Source organism: Quercus suber, unplaced genomic scaffold (genome assembly GCF_002906115.3).
Source record: "Quercus suber isolate HL8 unplaced genomic scaffold, Cork oak 2.0 scaffold_228, whole genome shotgun sequence".
In the NCBI taxonomy this organism is placed as follows: Eukaryota; Viridiplantae; Streptophyta; class Magnoliopsida; order Fagales; family Fagaceae; genus Quercus; species Quercus suber.
In genome coordinates, this window is record NW_027069686.1 from 92648 (window position 1) to 112095 (window position 19448).

General features: G+C 35.2%; 1 protein-coding gene across 1 annotated transcript; it reads left to right on the plus strand.

The window, feature by feature from the left end:
* The first annotated feature begins 112 nt into the window (after positions 1-112).
* LOC112025021 (uncharacterized) lies at positions 113-18811 on the plus strand. The gene is given in 21 exon segments (XM_024057675.2): positions 113-358; positions 1021-1843; positions 1982-2188; positions 2320-2381; positions 3146-3650; positions 4294-4494; positions 6324-6579; positions 7835-8075; positions 8193-8330; positions 8333-8361; positions 8453-9034; positions 10893-11059; positions 12159-12375; positions 12463-12663; positions 14759-14875; positions 15107-15349; positions 15453-15657; positions 16176-16390; positions 17031-17182; positions 17780-18041; positions 18204-18811. Coding segments are annotated over 20 exon segments (5082 nt in total). The 5' UTR covers positions 113-358; positions 1021-1022; the 3' UTR covers positions 18465-18811.
* Positions 18812-19448: the final 637 nt, after the last annotated feature.

Sequence of the window (19448 nt, forward strand, 5' to 3'; positions counted from 1 at the left end):
GGTATAACAGTAATTTAAAGACAGGGCCCATCCGGTGCTAAGCTACTGTTACGTGTTTGGATGACATAAATAACGGGCCAATCATAAAGTCCGGTTTTTGACGCCAAAGAACGAACACTAGCTGTCGGGTTAGCCGAGCCTAAACGGAAGGAAAAATATAATCTTCTTCTTCTACTGCTAGTCGGACTCTCCCATCCGGCCCTCTCTCTCTCTCTGCAACCTATATAAATACACAACCCCTTCTTTCTCTTTTCTTTCAAACTTTTTTTTTTTTTTTTTTACATATTTCAACTTCTTCTTCTTCTTCTTCTTCTTCTTCTTCAATTTCCAGTTGCAGTTGATCATGCTCCGCTTTCAGGTTTGGTTCTAAATCCATAATTTCTCAACTCCATTCGCTTTCTTACCATTATGCTTTCTATACTCTCTCTCTCTCTCTCTCTCCATGTCACTCAATTCCCTTTCTCATTGTTTCTTGCTTTCTCTTCAATTCTTTTTCTAATGTTAGTGTAATACCACACCTGGGTGCTCTTCCTTACCTTTCAATTCAACATGTGTTTCATGCTTTTCATTACTAATTAGTCTAATCATGCAAATTCCTCTCTGGGTTTGCATCTATGCCATCTGAGAATTTAAGCTACTCATTCAAGTTTTTATTTTTACCCTTTATTGTTGCTTTATTAATTCTATTAATGTTCACAATTAAGTAATTTTTGCTTTCCCTGCATTTTTTTTTTCAACTCTGCTAATTCTGTTTATTGCTTCTTCTTTTCTTTTTTTCATTCTTCTTTTTCTAATGTTAGTTAAGTTATTTGAGTACCTGGGTGCTCTTCCTTACCATTCAATTCAATGTGTGCTCGTTACCTTTCTTTCTTCTTCTTGTCCTTACTACTTACTGATTAATGGAATCATGTAAATTTTTATCTGCTTTGCATCCATGCCATCTGAGAACTGAAGCTACTCGTTAAAGTTTATATTTTTGTACACTTTTAATGTTGACAAATAATTAATTTTTGCTTATAGTGATGGGTAGAAGGAAGCAAAGCCATCCCCATCGTTCGGGCGGGGTAATAGTAGGACCCCATGATACTGCTGAAGCAGGGATAGAGACTCAGCAAGCTCTCAATACCGAGCAAGTCCAGAATAATGAATTTGATAAAATTGATAAGCCATATTTTGTGGAAGTTGATCGGACTTCTTGGAATTCACATGACCACCTTGATATTTCGGAAGTTGTTCTAACAGTTTTGAATTTGAAGGAAGGGTTTTCTGGTTATGAATGGAATCAGGATTTTATCCTGGATTCCAAGTATGCCTTAAGGTTTAGGGTGTGCAATGTAAATGAGTTTGTCAGTCATATTAAGCTAGGTCATTGGCCTGTATTATCCTCTAGTGATATATCTTTAGAATTCGTAGAAAAATGCACAAGAGAGGATACAGAGACACACTCAGTGATTTTATCAGGGAGTTTTGATGGACCAGATGAGGGAATTTCAGGTCTTGTTCACTTGGCAAGTTTGAAGTTTATGACGCTTAGGCCAGTTCTTGGGGTTACATCTTTGGAGAACAAGTCATCCTTAAGGGTGAGGGTAGAGATTCTTAGAAATGCCTTTGAAGCCTGTGAGTCCCTTCTGGAGAATACGAGGCAAGTATGGAAAAGGAGTATGGTGAATGTTATGGCTTGGTTGCGTCCAGAAGTAATGACTTCAGAGGCTAGGTATGGAGTTAGTATATCAACAGAAATGGAAATTGATTTGCATATGGAGACGGGAGATGGTAATCTTAATGCCAAGAAACAAGCAAGGTTTGATGCTGCTAGGTTTTATGAAGCCATCAAGCCGTCAAAGTGAGTAACAACATCTTTCTGTTACCATTGTTCTATTCTATACTAATGATAATGATATCATTCTTTATTTATCATCAGTAAGTTACACAGGCACCTATTGAATCCTGTATTTAAGTGCATGGCATCTCTTTTGTACAGAGTGGATCCCATGCTTGAAGATGTCATACCTGACTTGCTTCCTGAATTGAGGCCATATCAACGTCGTGCAGCCCACTGGATGGTACAACGTGAGAAAGGAGATTTAAGGAGTTTGGTTGAAAGTGAGAAAAGTCCATTTTTTTCTCCTTTATGTTTGCCAGTGGATTTTCTTGACACATGTACAAAAATGTTTTACAATCCATTCAGGTACCTTTTCTCAATTGGGTCTGAGTATTGAGGAAAAATAGTTTCATTGTTCACTTTACTCTTACTTTACTTTGAGCTCTCTCTCTCTCTCTCTCTCCATATGCTTACTTCGTTATATTTTTGGTTTTCAGTGGAAATATTTCTTTGCACCCAGGGCAATCTTCACCATATGTCTTTGGTGGAATTCTTGCTGGTGGGTACCACTTTCATACTTTTTCCTGCATGAATCAAACCTTTAATGGAGTTTTTTCTACAACTTTATGCAAAACTCTTAACAAATAATGTAGTTCAAAATTTGTGGAACCGAGTTAAAATTTATGCATAATATTGGCCTTGTTACTTCTTGAAAAAGTTAATGTTTTACACAAAACTATTTCTTATAAACTGAGGACCTATTGGTTAAATGGCCAAGGCAAGTCTAGCAGATGGCTATTATGAGATTGCCTAGGATGTGGCCTTGTTTATGTTCTATGCATAATTTGTAATCAAGCGTTTCACATTATGTCACTGCTTGTACTTCTTTAATTAGTTTTCAATTTGATTTGGGCCTAAATGTGCTCCCAAATGTTTAGAGTGGCATGTTGGTGCCATAATTTGTGATAGAAATTTTGAAAAATAGCTTGGACATGGAGGCCTGCCTGAGTAAGAACTAGTTATGATATTGACTTGTCCTAACTCACCTTTGCTTACTCCAAAATTTGTAAAACTGTCTTGGCACTCAGGGGAAATGAAAGTAAGGGGAGGAATACACTTAAGAATGATTCTTTTTGCTTTTCTTTTTTTCTGTCCTTATTCTATTGGATAATTCAATTGATGGCAAAAAGCTATTATAAATCTTCTGAAAATTGTGGCTATGATTATGCAAATTTCAAATTGTAAGGGTAGTAAGTGTGTGCAAATATGATGTGGCTCTGATTGATTTGACCATAATGATTATGACTCTTATGACTTCCACAGATGAGATGGGTTTGGGAAAAACAGTTGAATTGCTTGCTTGCATCTTTGCTCATCGGAAGTCAGCATCTGAATGTGGCATATTTGCTAATACTGAAGTGCAGTTTCCTGGGCAACAAAAAATTAATCTTAAGAGATTGAAAAGAGAGCGTGTTGAGTGTATATGTGGAGCTGTTAGTGAGAGTCGAAAGTATAAAGGATTATGGGTGCAGTGCGACATATGTGATTCTTGGCAACACGCAGATTGTGTTGGATATTCACCTAAAAGAAAATGTCTAAAATCGAGTGAAATTTCCAACAGACAACGATATGAAAATGGGTCAATGGGTGAGTTCGAAAAGCACACAAGGAAACAAAATAATGCCGACATAGTTGTGAGAGACGGGGAACATATTTGCCCATTGTGCTTGGAACTGATACAAGCAACCGAATCTCCTGTTGCTACTGGTGCCACTCTTATAGTCTGCCCAGCTCCAATATTGCCCCAATGGCATGCTGAAATTATACGGTATAATTTTCTGCTTTAACTGTCCTCAAAACCTCAGTATCTCTTAACAGTACATTTGAGTTAATTTTTAGATTAGATTGGTTGTTGATTTGTAATAATGAACTAGTTCTTGTTCTCTATATTGCAATCAATCATTAATGTCATAGAAGATCTACTGGGATTTTGGCTCTTCTTAGGCTTTGACATTATTATCCCTATAGCTTTAACCAGTGTTCCAGTCATCCAAGAATCGTGTTTTTGCTAAGATCCACGAAGAAGGCATTATAGGAAAAAATTTAGTCACACATAACCATTGTGTTTATGGGAGAAAAACTACTCAGAAGTGTAATGACAAACATTTATATTTCTTGTGCACACTTGCAAACACATAGGATCCAAATTTCATCCTTGCTGTTACTATATGTGCTTTAAATTAACTAATTACTTCCACTTCTTTTGGGATGAAAGATTCAGATTTTTTTTAGATAGCCCATATCAATGAAATTTAAAAAAAAAAAAAAAAAAAAAAAAAAAAAAAAACCCTCAATTTGGACCCATGTCCAGGCTGGTTTGTTGAATTTGTTACTGTATTCTTTTTCTTCTGATGCATCAAACTGCTGTACCAACTGACTTGTTACTTGTTATTTGTTATTTATTATCCTAGTCATACACATCCAGGTTCCTTAAAAACTTGTATCTATGAAGGCGTGAAAATCACTCCTCTTTCAAATACGTCTGTAGCAGATATCAGTGAGCTTGTGGGTGCAGACATTGTGTTAACCACATATGATGTGCTTAAGGAAGATCTATCACATGACTCTGATAGGCATGAAGGTGATCGGCGCTTATTGAGATTCCAGAAGAGGTCTGTAATTTAGCTTTTGTTTGTAATGACCATTTTTCCTTGCCCGGACTTTGTTTCCTGAATTGTATTGAAAAATTATTATGCTAGTCTGCCCCTACATTTTTCTTAGATTGTACCCATCTGCCTGTAAAGCTTTTTTATGACGTAGAATTAGCATGCACAGATTTTCATGCAACCGCATTCAAGGAAATTTTTACAATTGGAATTAATTCTAAATGTTATGGAAGTTTCTTTGATTCTCCCCCACCTCCCTCTGAATGTTTGAGAAACAAAGATAAAGGCAGTTTTGGTTTAAAAAGATTGAGTGTTTCAACAATAACAAAACCTTAGTCCTAAATTTTTTGGGGTTGGCTATGGATCCACAATAGATTAGCCAAGGTCAGCCGCATGTATTCTTTTACTCCATTCTATTCTATCCAAAATCATACTCTTTGTCACTTTCTTAATTGACATGTCATTTTTTACCACCACTAATGTTGCTTTTGGTCTTCCTCTACCCTCTTTCTTAAAGATTGAGTGTTTAAAAATAAAAATAAGCTGCAGTTCATTGTTTAATGTTTCATTTTCTATTATTTGGTAGTGTTGCCATATTTCTTTGCAATTGATTGCTTAATTGGAAAATGCTTTTACGTAATATCATTTATCATTAAAAAAAAAAAAAAATATTAAGAATTAAAAGAATTTAACAGCACCGTATCAAAAAGTTTTTTTTTTTTTGGGGAGGGGGGGGGGGAGAGAGAAGGGACAATCAAGGTTTCTTTCTTTTCTTTAGTTCTCTCATTATTCTAGAATATCAACATATTGGTAATCTTTTGTGGAAAAGTTAATTTCTATAGTCTTTATGCTTTTAAAAGTTAATCTTATCACACCATCCTTAGCTGCTTCTCTTTAAGGAATATCCCGGAACCACCATTTTAGGATAAATTGTTTAATATCTATGTCTAGATCTGTGTATTTATATTTGTTTCAGAAATGATATTTAATGCGACTACTTAGAAACAAAATTAGATAGTGATATTTTATTTTTCAGTTTTCCAAACCATTTATGTTCTGTTTTTGATTCTGGATTACCATGTGTCCTAAAAGCACATATTTTAAAACCGTAGTTATCTGTTTTGAACTCTGCTCATGTCACAATTAGTGCCTTATAATAGTTGCCCAATCAGTCCCAAGGATGGCCAGATAGGCGTATGGCTGCCTTAAACTTAGTCACATTTTAATTTTTAGGGTTAATTATATAAAGCTACACTAAACTTTGGGAATACTCACACTTTGCAACCTAAAATATGAAAACTTTCTATCACCACCTTAATTGTAACAAATTTTGCAAATTGGAATACTTGCACTTTGCAACCTAAATTATGAAAACTTTCTATCACCACCTTAATTTTAACAAAATTTGCAAATTACATCCCATAGCCTAACTGATTGTTAAAATTAACAATCATGTGCAAGTGATTGTTAATTTTAATAGTCAATCAAGTTATGTGGTGCAATTTGCAAAATTTATTACGATTGGTGTGATGATTGCAAGTTTTCATAGTTTCGGGTGCAAAGTACAAAATTCGATAGTGATTTGATGGATGCTTGTAATTTGTGGTTTTGATTGTTTTGGTCCATAACTGTATACTTCCTATACACTTGGGTGACTCCTATTTATGGTCTGAATAAAATTTACATTACTTATAAAAAAAATAAATAAAAAAGGTACAAAATTTGTTACTTTTGTTTTTCCTTTTATACCATTCCATAAACAGAGTAATGTTTTGATTTCACACACACAGATCTCTGAGTAGAATGTTTCAAGATGAGTGGTCATTTTGTTGCAGGTATCCCGTTGTTCCAACTCCTCTGACCAGAATATTCTGGTGGAGGATTTGTTTGGATGAGGCTCAAATGGTGGAGTGCAATGCTGCTGCTGCCACGGAAATGGCTCTTCGGTTACATGCTAAGCATCGTTGGTGCATTACAGGGACTCCTATACAACGCAAACTGGACGACTTATTTGGACTTCTGCGATTTCTTAAAGCAAGTCCTTTTGATGTTTCTAGGTGGTGGATTGAAGTTATACGAAATCCTTATGAGGTATATCTATATTTTTTATTGTTCAATGATCAAGTATATGCAAGGTGAATTTTAAACTTGGACAGGGACTGCTTTTCATATGATCAGAAATAAGTTAGTCCTTTATGCTGCAAATTCTTTATGAGATGATATAATGACTTGTTTTTTTCTTCTCTATTACCCCCTGAAGTACTTTCAGTGGCTAAATACTGGTACCACCCTAGCAGTTGAGGTTGAAATAGTGGACACTTGACACTGTTGTTTGCCATGTCAATACTTGTATTAAATAATGGCTACTGCCTGTTCTTGCCCAGGGTTTTGGAAGACATTTAACAGAAATCAATACAGTTAAATGACTTGTCAATATTTCATCCATTTTGATACCTATGCCCATATGGCCATCAAATCGTTAAGTTTGAATTATAATTTGATATACCTGTAGTTATTTGTTGGATTGTGCCTTGAAATAAAGATCATTGTATTCTTTATAAGGTACGCAGTTATATATATGCTAAATCCGTATAAGGATACATAATAAGAGAAGTTGTAATTGTCAACAATCACTAAATGTATCGATCAAATTTTAAAGACGTTCCTTTTTTCAGGGATGAAAAAGGAAAAAGAATGGTAGACTTTGATCTTTCTCCTGGAAGAAGACAGAGTTTAGAGAGGTGTTTATTTTGATAACCATGAAAAAATGTGGACTGAAAATGAAAGACCCTTCACATGTTGACATGATGAGAGCTACCATTAGGTTCCTTAACAGTTGAAATGATAGAATTTGTCATGACTTATGGGCAATTATATTGGTGTATTTATATGATAATGCCATTAGATACATGTAGAGAGCATTGAGTAGCATACTGTGTAAGGGCACTTCAAGATATGGTGAAACTTTCCCAGGAAAGTAGAGCATTAACAAATTCATTTGTCAATATTTAAGATAGGATACCATGGTGCGTGTTTTCTCTCACAAAGTTGGTATTAATTGATGCCAAACCGGCATTTTTGGTCTGCTTATTATTGTATAAGGATATCTCCTTGTCAAAAGGATAGTACCTAAATATCCACTTCCCACTCCCACACCCCCTCCCCCTCCTTTTTTTTTTTCTCACACAGACCTTAGCACTTGCATTCATCATGTTTATTCTTTCTTCACAGGCTCTCTTTACAATTTGTTTTGGATTTTTTTTTTCCAAGTGTTTTACTCAGTCTTTGGGGTTCCTGATATCTCTATATTTCTCCAGCTTCTTAATTTTTCTCTTTACCTTTCCAGAGGAGAGATACAGGAGCTATGGAATTTACTCATAAGTTCCTTAAACAAATCATGTGGCGCTCATCAAAAAGACATGTTGCAGATGAATTGCAGCTTCCACCTCAGGAAGAGTGCGTTTCTTGGCTCACTTTGTCACCAATTGAAGAACACTTTTACCAAAGACAACATGAAACTTGTGTGAGTTATGCCCGTGAAGTTATTGAGCATTTAAAAGATGATCTTCTCAAGAGGGAATTCCAAGGTTGCTAATTATTATACTGTGATTTTATATCAGAGTCAGTTACAAGAAATATACCAATTTTCAAGTAGAGCAATCAATTTTTAAATCTTACACTAACTTCATGCTCACCTTTTTCAGGTTGTGTGTCTTCTGATGCTTCTTCCGATCCTTTCATCACTCATGCAGAGGCTGGCAAGCTGCTGAACACACTCTTGAAGCTTCGCCAGGCCTGCTGCCATCCTCAAGTTGGAAGCTCTGGGCTGCGTTCCTTGCAACAATCCCAATGACTATGGAGGAAATATTGATGGTGGGTAAAAAATGAGAAAATTATTGGTTTCATTTCCAAATTTAAAATTTATCAAGTGGTTCTTTCTATCTAAACAGATCATGTTCTATAGGTTCTGATTGGTAAGACTAAGATAGAAGGGGAGGAAGCTCTCAGGAGAATAGTTGTTGCTTTAAATGGGCTCGCTGGGATAGCAATAATTGAGAACAAATTTTGTCAAGCAGTGTCATTATACAAGGAAGCACTGTCTTTAGTTGAAGAGCACTCTGAAGATTTCCGCCTGGACCCTTTATTGAATATTCACATTCATCATAATCTTGATGAGATACTCCCTTTGGTCTCAAACTACTCAGAAGGACAGCAGTTCTCTGGAAGCTGTGAAAAGAAGTCCTCCAAAATACATGGCATTGAAGAGTGCGATCAACATGTTATTATTAAGAGACAAAAAGTGAGTGGGGAAGACAACTTGGACTTCCCAATTGAGGCTGGGAATCAAACAGATTTTACATCTGGCATAGCAGAAAATGGGTTAAATGGTGACCAAGCATGTGATAATGATCCCCATGTATCATCTGGTTGCATCAGCGAAATATCTCTAAGATCAACATGCGAGAATATAAAGCAGAAGTACTTATCTGTGTTTAGTTCAAAGCTATCCATAGCTCAACAAGAGTTCAGAAAATCTTACACGCAGGTATTTTTCCTCCATGATGTTCCTTGGCATTTGAGGATTCATTTCACGATATATAAAATTTAATATAATGTATTAAATGCATAATAGTCCACATTAATGATGTTAATTTACCAATTGTCTCATAAGTTTAAGTTGTTAGGAAATAGTGAATTTAAACATTTAATCTAACTTATCAAAAAAAAAAATAATAATAATCTAACATTCCCTTTTCACACATGAGCCTAAACTGCCCTTTACTAAATGGGGCCAAATATGTGGGATTTTTTTTTTTTTTTTTTAATTTAATGGAAGGTAAGGTGGAGACAAGGTTTGAAACTAGGAACTCATGTTCAAATACCATGGTAAATTACTGATTGCCCTAAAAGCTTAAGTTATTAGAAAATGGTGATTTTGATCATTTATCCTGACAGATTATATGAACTTATGATCAATTTATGCTGCAATATGATGTATCTTCAATTAATGAAATTTACATGCTATCAGTTCATAAGTTTTATGGGTGAAAAGTGAAATTTTATTAATGATCCATCTATACTGTAGATCCATTTGCATATTGCTTACAATTAATGACAGTCTACTATGCTCCATATGGTTGAGCACTTGCCTCTAACCACCCAAAACTGCACATAAGCTAGCTATATAGAGTTGGCAGCTGCATTTGTTTCCTATACATGTCTATACCTTCAAGAACCAAGCCTCTGCAATTTAGAGATATTCCAACCACTGCTCTCACCCTCCAAGGGACTATTTAGGATCACTAAGAATCTCCCTTTGCATTTGGCAAGTCAATAGCAATATTAATCTCTCAAAGACCACCTCATTTTGCCCTACTTTACATATCTCATCTAATGTGATTTTGTCCTTTTTTTTTTGGTAGGTAACTTGATGTTATTTCTTTCTAGCCAATTATGTCCTTTTTTTTAGTCCCTTCAACTGCTTATTATTCCCTGTACCTCCTGTGGCATCCCAAGTGCTCTCTATATCTTGCACTTAGCAATTTCATTCTCACAATACCGCCTAGCATCAACCATTATTTTGCCGTACAGCTCTTGTATGTCAACAATTGGTTGCCAAGCGTGTTGTTTTTTGCCCCCCCCATCTCCCCCCCTCCACCCCCCCCCCCCCCCTCTCCTTTCTCTCATTCTCTAAGAAAAAGTAGTGAAAGAAGAGTATGTTTCTTCAGAAAATCAAAATGCTACATCCTCTGTGTGGCAGTTTCCAAAACAATGCTTTTTATTTTTGCTTTGCAACAACAAAGGGAAAATAAAAGCATGTTTCTTCTCTTGCTTTTTAAGAAATAATTATAAGTTTTATTAGTTATTCTTATACTTAACAAATATAATGTTAAGCTAATTAGTGCCAGGTGATAGATGTTAGAATAATGATTAAATTTACCATTTCTTTTAAGTTTAAGCTTTTGGGACAAGTGATAATATTTCATGGTATTAGAGCATGTGATCCTGTCATCTTGAGTTCATTTAAAAGTTAAAAATTCCAAGTATTAGGCTCTACTTATTGAGGGGAGTTTGGGCCCAATTGTGAGGGGGAGTGTTAGAATAATGGTTAATTGTTTAAAATTTCCCTTGTCAAAGAAATGTTATTGTAAACAAGATTTTACTATTTCTTTATTTATCATCATACCTCCTGGTAGTTTGAATTTTATAGATCATATTTTATGTGGCAATGGTTATTTCTTATAGTTTATTTAAAGTCAACCCCAAGGGGTAGTACAATCAGCTAGGGACCATGTCTCATGAAGCAGAGGTTGCTAGTTCGAATTTCTTCTCCCTCCTGGGGCCATAACTTACTCATCAAAAAAAATATATATCTTAAATCTTGTTTGATTTTTTTTTTGAAGGTTTCTAACGCACTTAGAGACAGAAAAGATCAACATACAGTTTGGTGGTTGGAAGTCCTTCATCAGGCCGAGCAAAACAAGGACTTCTCAAGCGAGTTGCTTAGAAAGATTGAAGAAGCCATCTCGGGAAAACAAAATAATTCAAGGTCATCAAGAATTGCATCCCGGTTAGTTATGGTTTTAAACCTCTATATTACATCCCTTTTGCCATGAATAATGTGACTATTCCTCTCAATTTCCTGAACTGTTTTTCGTAATTGCCTCCAACTGTATTTAGACATGATTTTCCACCTCATGAATTTTCCTGTGATACTCTCTAGTCATCAGCATAATTATTGTGAAGAAACTCCACTAGTTAATATTTGGTAGTTAATTTCTGAAATGTGTTTGGCGAAAAACAGGCCACGCTTAAAATTGGGTCAAGTTCCTATATTTAAAATTGACTCTGTTGTGGTTCTTATTTATGTTAAAGTTATATTTCTGGAATAGTCTTTTGATAAACCCACAAAAACAGGTCGTCTTGTTACTAGAGATATTTAGAGATAAAAGAGGGAGCCATAGAGATCCAAAAACCACAAGGGGCAGGTTCTCTGGGGTAGGGCAGAGTAAAAGAACTTTCTTTGCGGTAAAATTCTCAAATCTCAGTAAATCTAATCACAATTCTTAAGAACACTTTTATAACTTAGAAGCCCTAATTAAAATTAAATCCTAGCCCTTGAAAATAATAAAATATCAGCCATACAAAATAACCTAAATATCAACCCACAGTACCTGCACTGCAATAAAATGAACAGTAACCCACGACTCCCCCCCCCCTTTCTCTATTTTTCTCTCTCTAATTTTCTGCTTCTGCATCACTCTCTCCATCTTACAAGGACTACAAAAAGTCCTTATGCAAGTACTTTGTGCTAAGAATTTTAAGCCACAAGGTTATTGTAAGGTGACATAAATTTGGAATTTATTAAAATTAAAGACATTATTGTGTGCATTGTGTGAAAGTTTCTTGATTTAAATCTAACAGCAGTTGCATCAGAACCAGTGATTATACATCCCATGCTGTAAACATTGGTGTCATTCCTTAAGTTTCTGACTTTTCAAATAGGAGAAGAGTGCAGAAATTATAGAGTTCCATGCCAATTAGGAATATGTTACTTTAGAAACCAAAGATGCCTTTTGCCTATAGTTTCCAATGGAAAATAAGTAGATATGACACATATCAAATATTATATTGCAATTAGATAGTAATTTTTATTGTTTCTATCCCAGATTTCAAAGCATAAGTTCTCTAAAGTATCATATCCAGACTGGTTTGGATCTACTGGAAGCATCTAGGAAAGTGTTACTTGATCGACTTCTGGAAATTGATCATACTATGGAGAAACCAAAAGAGGAGGATATTGAACGAGTGAGATACTGCCGAAATTGCATTGTCAATGGGGATGGTCCTTTATGTGTTTCATGTGAACTGGATGGATTATTCCAGGTTGCTGATCAGTCCATTAACCTTGATGTTGTGCTATACAATTAATTCATATGATGGTTTTTCATATCTCTTGACTTCTTTCCCCAGGATTATGAAGCAAGGCTCTTTCGTCTTAACAAAGAACATGGAGGGATGATTACATCTGCTGAAGAGGCCATAGATTTGCAGAAGAGGAACTCTGCACTCAATCGTTTCTATTGGAATTTTTCACAGCCAGACAAAGACAAGACTTCACATGTCGCCAATTATGGAAAATTAATGAAAAGAGATGTTGGAGAAAGAGTTGTGGTTAGTTATTAAATCTTATCTCCTTTTGTGTACACTAAAGTAATTGATGCAGGACAAAATCAAAACAATGCAACAAAAAAATTGAAGAACAAAAAATAAAGATAGATAACTTAGGAGTGACTAGTAAGCACCTAGGTTGCTTGGAGTTAGCACCAAGCAAAAGAGAACCTCTAGGAGTCTACACCTATGGTTGGCTGCAATCAGCACCAGTTTATTGGGTAAATTCCCTGAGATTTTTTAATTCATCAAAATAATTTGTCTCCATAGAAGTATATTATAGTGCTTATATAGATTAAATGGTCGTATCCAGTGCATAAAGCTCTCATTTTTGCGGGGTCTATGAGAGACCATGGGAGGTAGCCTTATCCCAATTTTTTATTTTTTATTTTTGGAAAAGCTGATTCTTGGGCTTAAACCCATGACATGTCGCTTTTGCTAGTAAGTACTTGCCATCACACCAAGATTGATTCCTATGACCTGTGCTTGTATAGATTACTAGGACTAATTCCTATGACATAGGAAAACCCTAATTCTAATTCTAATTTACTATGAAAACCTAATCACATATATTATATTAATTAAAAATCCAGATTAGATTCGAATTGCAATATAATTTTGCACCAAGTGTTATAGATTTTAAATAGGCTTCAATTTATGCCAAGTGTCATTCCATCTCTATTTTTTTGTCAAGTGTCTTTACATGTAGATTCATGAATCTAAACTTTAAAAAACATAAAAAGACTCAATTTAAAACTTATTATACTTCTATGTAAAACTTTGAACGTGTAATATTTTAGACAAAATTAAAACTATTTTAGGTCCATTATAAAACTAATCTATAATTTCTTACAAAAATTTATTACTAGCTCAAATATAAATTTCAATGAAAAAGTATACTATGTTCTAAAAAAATTGGTTTTTCATATCTTAATTGAAAAATGTACACATGAAATGAATTTATTACACCACAATAACATTTTGTAGTTACAATGGGGGAGGGGGAATTTGAATCCTACATGTTATGGACACTGGATGTCATGAACACACTAGGAGATGCCAAGAATAGATTAGGGGCTGCTTTTGTTTTCTGTTTTTTTGTTTCTTTTTATTCCTTTGTTCACTACCATGAACTATTTGTGCTTCTCTTGTTTTTCTTTTATTAATAATATTCTCTTCTTACTTATCAAAAAAAAAAAAAAACAAAGCTCTTGGCACCACAATAACATAAATTAAGCTAAGAAGTAACAAAATAGTTTATTTTTTTCCCCCTAAAATAAAACTAATAAAGAATGAACAATTTGCATACTCAACCAAATAATATCATTTCAAGGATTTTATTAGAGTTTGACAAGAATATAAAAATGACCACTAGTTGTATTCAACTCACGTAGGAATTTTATTATGCATCTATTTATGTTTATTTTTAAATGTATCCTTCCTTGTGCATGGGGTTACAATTTCGTTCTATATGATTTGAGAAATCTCAATTATTGAATTGCAAAAATATCCTTGACTCTAGTAAATTAAATAAAAGTACTAATAAACCTAATTAATACTAATGCCTAAAATAAAATACAATTGACTCCAAAATTAAATTGAATATTTCTTTGTGCTTCCTAAGTCATTACACCAATATATTGCTTTTACTATAATGAAATTCAGAATCTCTTTTTGATTCAGACCTTCAGAGCGGATTGCTATACTCTCTCTCTCTCTCTCTCTCACAGTAGCCTGGTGCAGATTGCTTCTTTTTCTTGTTTGTCTTCATGATGAAATTTATAATCTTTTTTGTTTCAAACATTTGAAACAATCTCTTGTCAAATAAATACTAAAAGGTTTCATATCATAATTGACCTTCACATCTGGATGAAGGAAACTGGTTAAGTTAAAACTTAGCTGCATACCAAACTCCACAGTTCATTACCCAAATAGCTTTGAGTATGTGGAGCAGCTGTATCTTGGTTTGGTTTGATGCAGATACTCTGGGAATTTATTGTTGATATTTTCATTTCAGGCTATTAATTTGATATTTGAAAAAAAAAAAAGCATGGCAGTTGTTCTTATAATCTCTTCTGATGATCATATTGGTCGATAGGTTTCCAAATCTTCATCTGAGTTCGAGATTGTTCTTGGAGTTATAAAGAGCTATTGCAAGGCTCAATTAGGGAGAGAGGGTATGCCAGCAGCCATGAAGCAACTGCACATTCTTGAGGTATAGCCTAATTAATTCTTTTTATTGGCTGCAACTACTTATCTGCCACCAGGGATTAATCCTTTACCACTGGTAAAGTTTAAAGTGGAGAACCTAGCCATATTCCTTATTGTGTTAACGTGTTAATTATCTGTTCAGAAGTTTCCAGGAGTTCTTAATTAATATTAATGATGCAACTATGTAAGGTCAGAGATTTTTAAAATTGGTGCCTTTTCTTTTCACTTGTTTAAGGGCATGCGGAAGGAGTATGCTCATGCAAGGTCCTTGGCAATAGCACAAGCTCAATTTCTGTGCGCGCATGATGAAGTTAAGATGGCGACAACACGATTACACCTAAGAGAGAACGAGAATGATAGAGCTATTGATGCTTTAAGTCAAGATGAGTTACCTTCAGCTAGTGTACAGTTTTCTGATGACAAGTTCATCTCCTTGACCTTGTTGTCATGTACAAAAGGGAAACTTCGTTATTTGAAGGTACAAAACTCAGTCCATGGGAAAGTTTTCATAATTAAGACTATTTTCATCAGTATATTTTCTTTTCTGCTGTTGTTACTTAGTCTGTATGTATCTTTTCCAGGGTTTGGTACTATCGAAACAAAAGTCGACAGTGGAAGGCCTAAATGATTCCTCATTAACTCAGGAGATAGGTAGCATGTCAACTTCTACAGAACAGAAAAGTGGATGTGCACCTAAGGCTGATGAGGAAACATGCCCAGTATGTCAAGAAAAGTTGAGCAATCAAAAGATGGTTTTTCAATGTGGACATGTTACATGCTGCAAATGTAAGTATGCATTTTGTGATGTAGTGATTGTGCATTGTATGTGAAATCCTTTAAATAAACAAAGAAATGAGGCTCATATCAGAAATATAATGCTAGAATAATATAATTGATATATTAAATTTATCCATTCCTAATAGCTTAAGCTTTGGGGACAAGTGGTAGTTTGGTAATAGAATGGATAGTCCTGAGTTTGAACATTTTCTCCACTTTATGGAATATAAAAAGTTTAAAAATTCCACTGGTTGACTTACTGAGGGGAGTACAACCACATATGTGAGAGGAGTGTGTTAGAATAATATGGTTAAATGATTAAAACTCACCCTTTCCTAGTAGCTTAAGCTTTTGGGACAAGCATTTTTCATAAACCAAGGTGCTTAGGAAGCTATGTTCCCATCCTTCTAAAGTGCAACCTCCTTTTCTGTGGGCTTTTCTCTTTGTTGATAAGTAGTCCCTGCCATATTGATGGATATTCTTTGTAATAAACACCATCTTTGTAACTTTGCATTTCTTTCTTGCAGGTTTATTTTCAATGACTGAGCGGAGAGCACTTCATAATAAGTTTAAAGATAAATGGGTAATGTGCCCAACATGTCGGCAGCATACAGATTTTGGAAATATTGCTTATGTTGATGATAGACAGAACGAATCCTGTAATTCATCTGTGCTGAACACAATTCAAGGACTTGAGAAGTGTGAAGCATCTATGATTGTTCAAGGTTCATATGGAACAAAGGTATGCTTTGTACTTAATTAATGCCTTATCACATATTTGTTCTTAATGCATTAGATATAGCTTGCATGGCATGACTTACAATGATCTGCTATTTATTTTTTTCCAGCACATTATGTGCAGTTATGTGTTCTCTTTTTGCCTCCAAATGATCCTTGCCCTTTCCCCCTGGGTTTTAGTTACTCCTTTTTCTACTTTTGCATCACTCTGTATGATAAAGACACTACCAGAATTTATCAGTGTGTGGTAACTCATTGGTTCAACCATGCTACTCAATGTTTGGTTTGCACAGTGTGTAGACTTGAGTCTACCCAAGCCAATTGGACTGCCACGATGTGTGTGTGTAATAGAATACTTTCATGGCAAGCCATTGCTAGCACTTTCAGATTCATCATGCTTGGGAATTGATTCTAGTGCTCTTTATTTACCTGGTAGATATTAAGTGACCCATACACCCATACACCTAAGTGACGTATTCTACTAAGTATGAGTTCTTGCACATATGTTGTCTACTCTTTAACTAGTCCAGTTCTTTACTTTTATTATTATTGTTTTTTATTATTTTTTTTTTTTAAGGGAAGTCTCCCTGCCATTTTTATTATGCCATTGCCATCGTATTAATTTTCTCTGGGATATTCTGAAGATTGAGGCAGTCACAAGAAGAATTCTGTGGATTAAGCATACAGATCCAATAGCAAAAATTCTTGTTTTCTCGAGTTGGAATGATGTCCTTGATGTTTTGGAACATGCCTTCACTGCTAATGACATCAGCTTCATCAGGATGAAAGGTGGCAGGTAAGAGATCTGTCAGACAATTCAATATGGAATTTAACTTGCTGATCTGTTGAGTATAATAAGCTAAAGCACTTTCTTTAGTAGCAAATGATAATTTCCTGAGTCTTATAATAATATAATACATAGTCACGAATGAGATTGGTAATAAGAATATAAAGCACCTAATGTTATCTACCCAACCTTCAAACATAATATGTCAAGGGTGAGAAAAACTGATAAGTGTGGAACTTAGAGGATGGCATCTATTGTAAAAATATCAATACAATGCTTTGTTTAATATGAAAGCACTGATCGTTCTTCTCATCCCATCTCTGCTTCACAAAAGAAATTTATTTACTTGACATGGATAGTATATCAGCATTTTATTTTGTAGCACTCCCCAAAAGAAAGAAAGAGAGAGAGAGAGAGAAGAGAAGAAGAGAGAGAAGAGGGGGGGGGGGGGTGGCGGGCGCATTCAGCTGTTATATTGTTATAAGTACTTATTCTGCACTTATCAGGCTTTGACTTGTGTGTTTGTGTCATAAACACACAAGTCAAACTTTGTGTGTGTGTGTGTTCTTATTCATATTGGTAATGATTTTGGCTTTGTAAGTACAGAAAAGCACATGTTGCCATCAGCAAATTTAGAGGACAGAACAGTTCAATGGAAAATATAAAAGTGAATGCCCAGCAACCACCATCAAAAAATTTTCAGGTGTTATTGATCCTAATCCAGCATGGAGCCAATGGCCTCAATCTTTTAGAAGCACAGCACGTTGTCTTAGTAGAACCGCTACTGAATCCAGCAGCAGAAGCACAAGCTATCAGCCGGGTACATCGAATTGGGCAGGAAAAAAAGACACTCGTTCACCGTTTTATAGTATGTGCATTGTTCTGTTTATGCAATGTTAGTTGTAGTTGTCATCAAATATACATAAAACGTAGACCCGCACACACAGTCATGCTCTCTTTGTAACAGTGAATCTACTATAGATAAATGCATGGAATAACAGTACTTAAATCTCTCTTTTCTTGTGTGTAGGTTAAAAACACTGTTGAAGAGAGCCTATACAAATTGAATAGAAGCAGGAATACTAATTCGTTCATCAGTGGGAACACTAAAAATCAAGATCAGCCTGTTTTGACTCTTAAAGATGTTGAATCCCTATTTGCAACTGTAGCATCAACGGTACCAGAAAATGAGGACAAAGCAACTGAAAGTCTTAGACATTTGCCACCTTCAGTTGCTGCTGGTGTAGCAGCTGAGAGGAGGCTCAAGGAGCTTACAGCATTTGCTTCATGAAGATGTAATCAATCAATCTGCAGCATTGGATAGGTTTCTTGATACAAGTGCAATAAAGCAATTTTCTGGCTAAATTTAATCCAGCCAGATATTGCTTTTATAGTCATAGGGGCAAAATCTTGCACTGCGTTATCAATTTTTTGTTTAGTCTAACAAAAATTAATTATTAATTGCAGTGTGTTAAAGATGCTTTCTTTCTTTTTATTCCTCCTTGGAGATATCTTTGGCTGCAATGACACAACTACATAGGTTTAGGCTAATTTAAAGTAGATAATTCATTGTAATAAACTGATTCATATTATTTAGTAAATAACAAATTCGTTACTAATTCAATTTTTATGAGCTAATGAAGTTTTTGATTTGTTTATATCCCTCTCTGTCTTTCTTTAGAAATGTAATAGCCTGTGTATTGCTTGCCAAACATTACAATACGAATCACATCAACAGTGAGCAAGTCCGGCATTGTAGCATTCATGTGTTCTGCTAATAAGTTAATACTATCTAGTGTGGAAAGCCCAGTGTGAACAAGGGACTGAAAAGGTTGGATGGATACGGATAGCATTATAGTCAGACAAAGTCGACACGCATTTTATAATAAGAAGTCAAAGTGGAAAGCGCGTGCCTTCTCCTTCTCTCTCTCGAACACTCTAGCTAGCTAGCTACAAGTGGCTCTATCTTAACTCACTGCATGTCACGTCTGCATTCTGCAACACGTGGAGAAGAGGTGCCTCCTCAACCCTTATATACAATAAACCCCACCCCCACCATCACCATTGCTGTGCTCAGCTCACAAACAAAACAAAGCCCAGTGTTATTTTTCTTCTTAGTTTTAGGTGACCATGGAAGTCTCACTTTATCATAATCCCAATACACGCAACATGTGTTCTCTTCTTCCCCTTGGAAAAATCAACCACCATGCTAGATTTCAATGTGAAAGTCGTCGTGGTTGGTGGCATGTTCCAGAGACACAGACTGGTTTGAGGC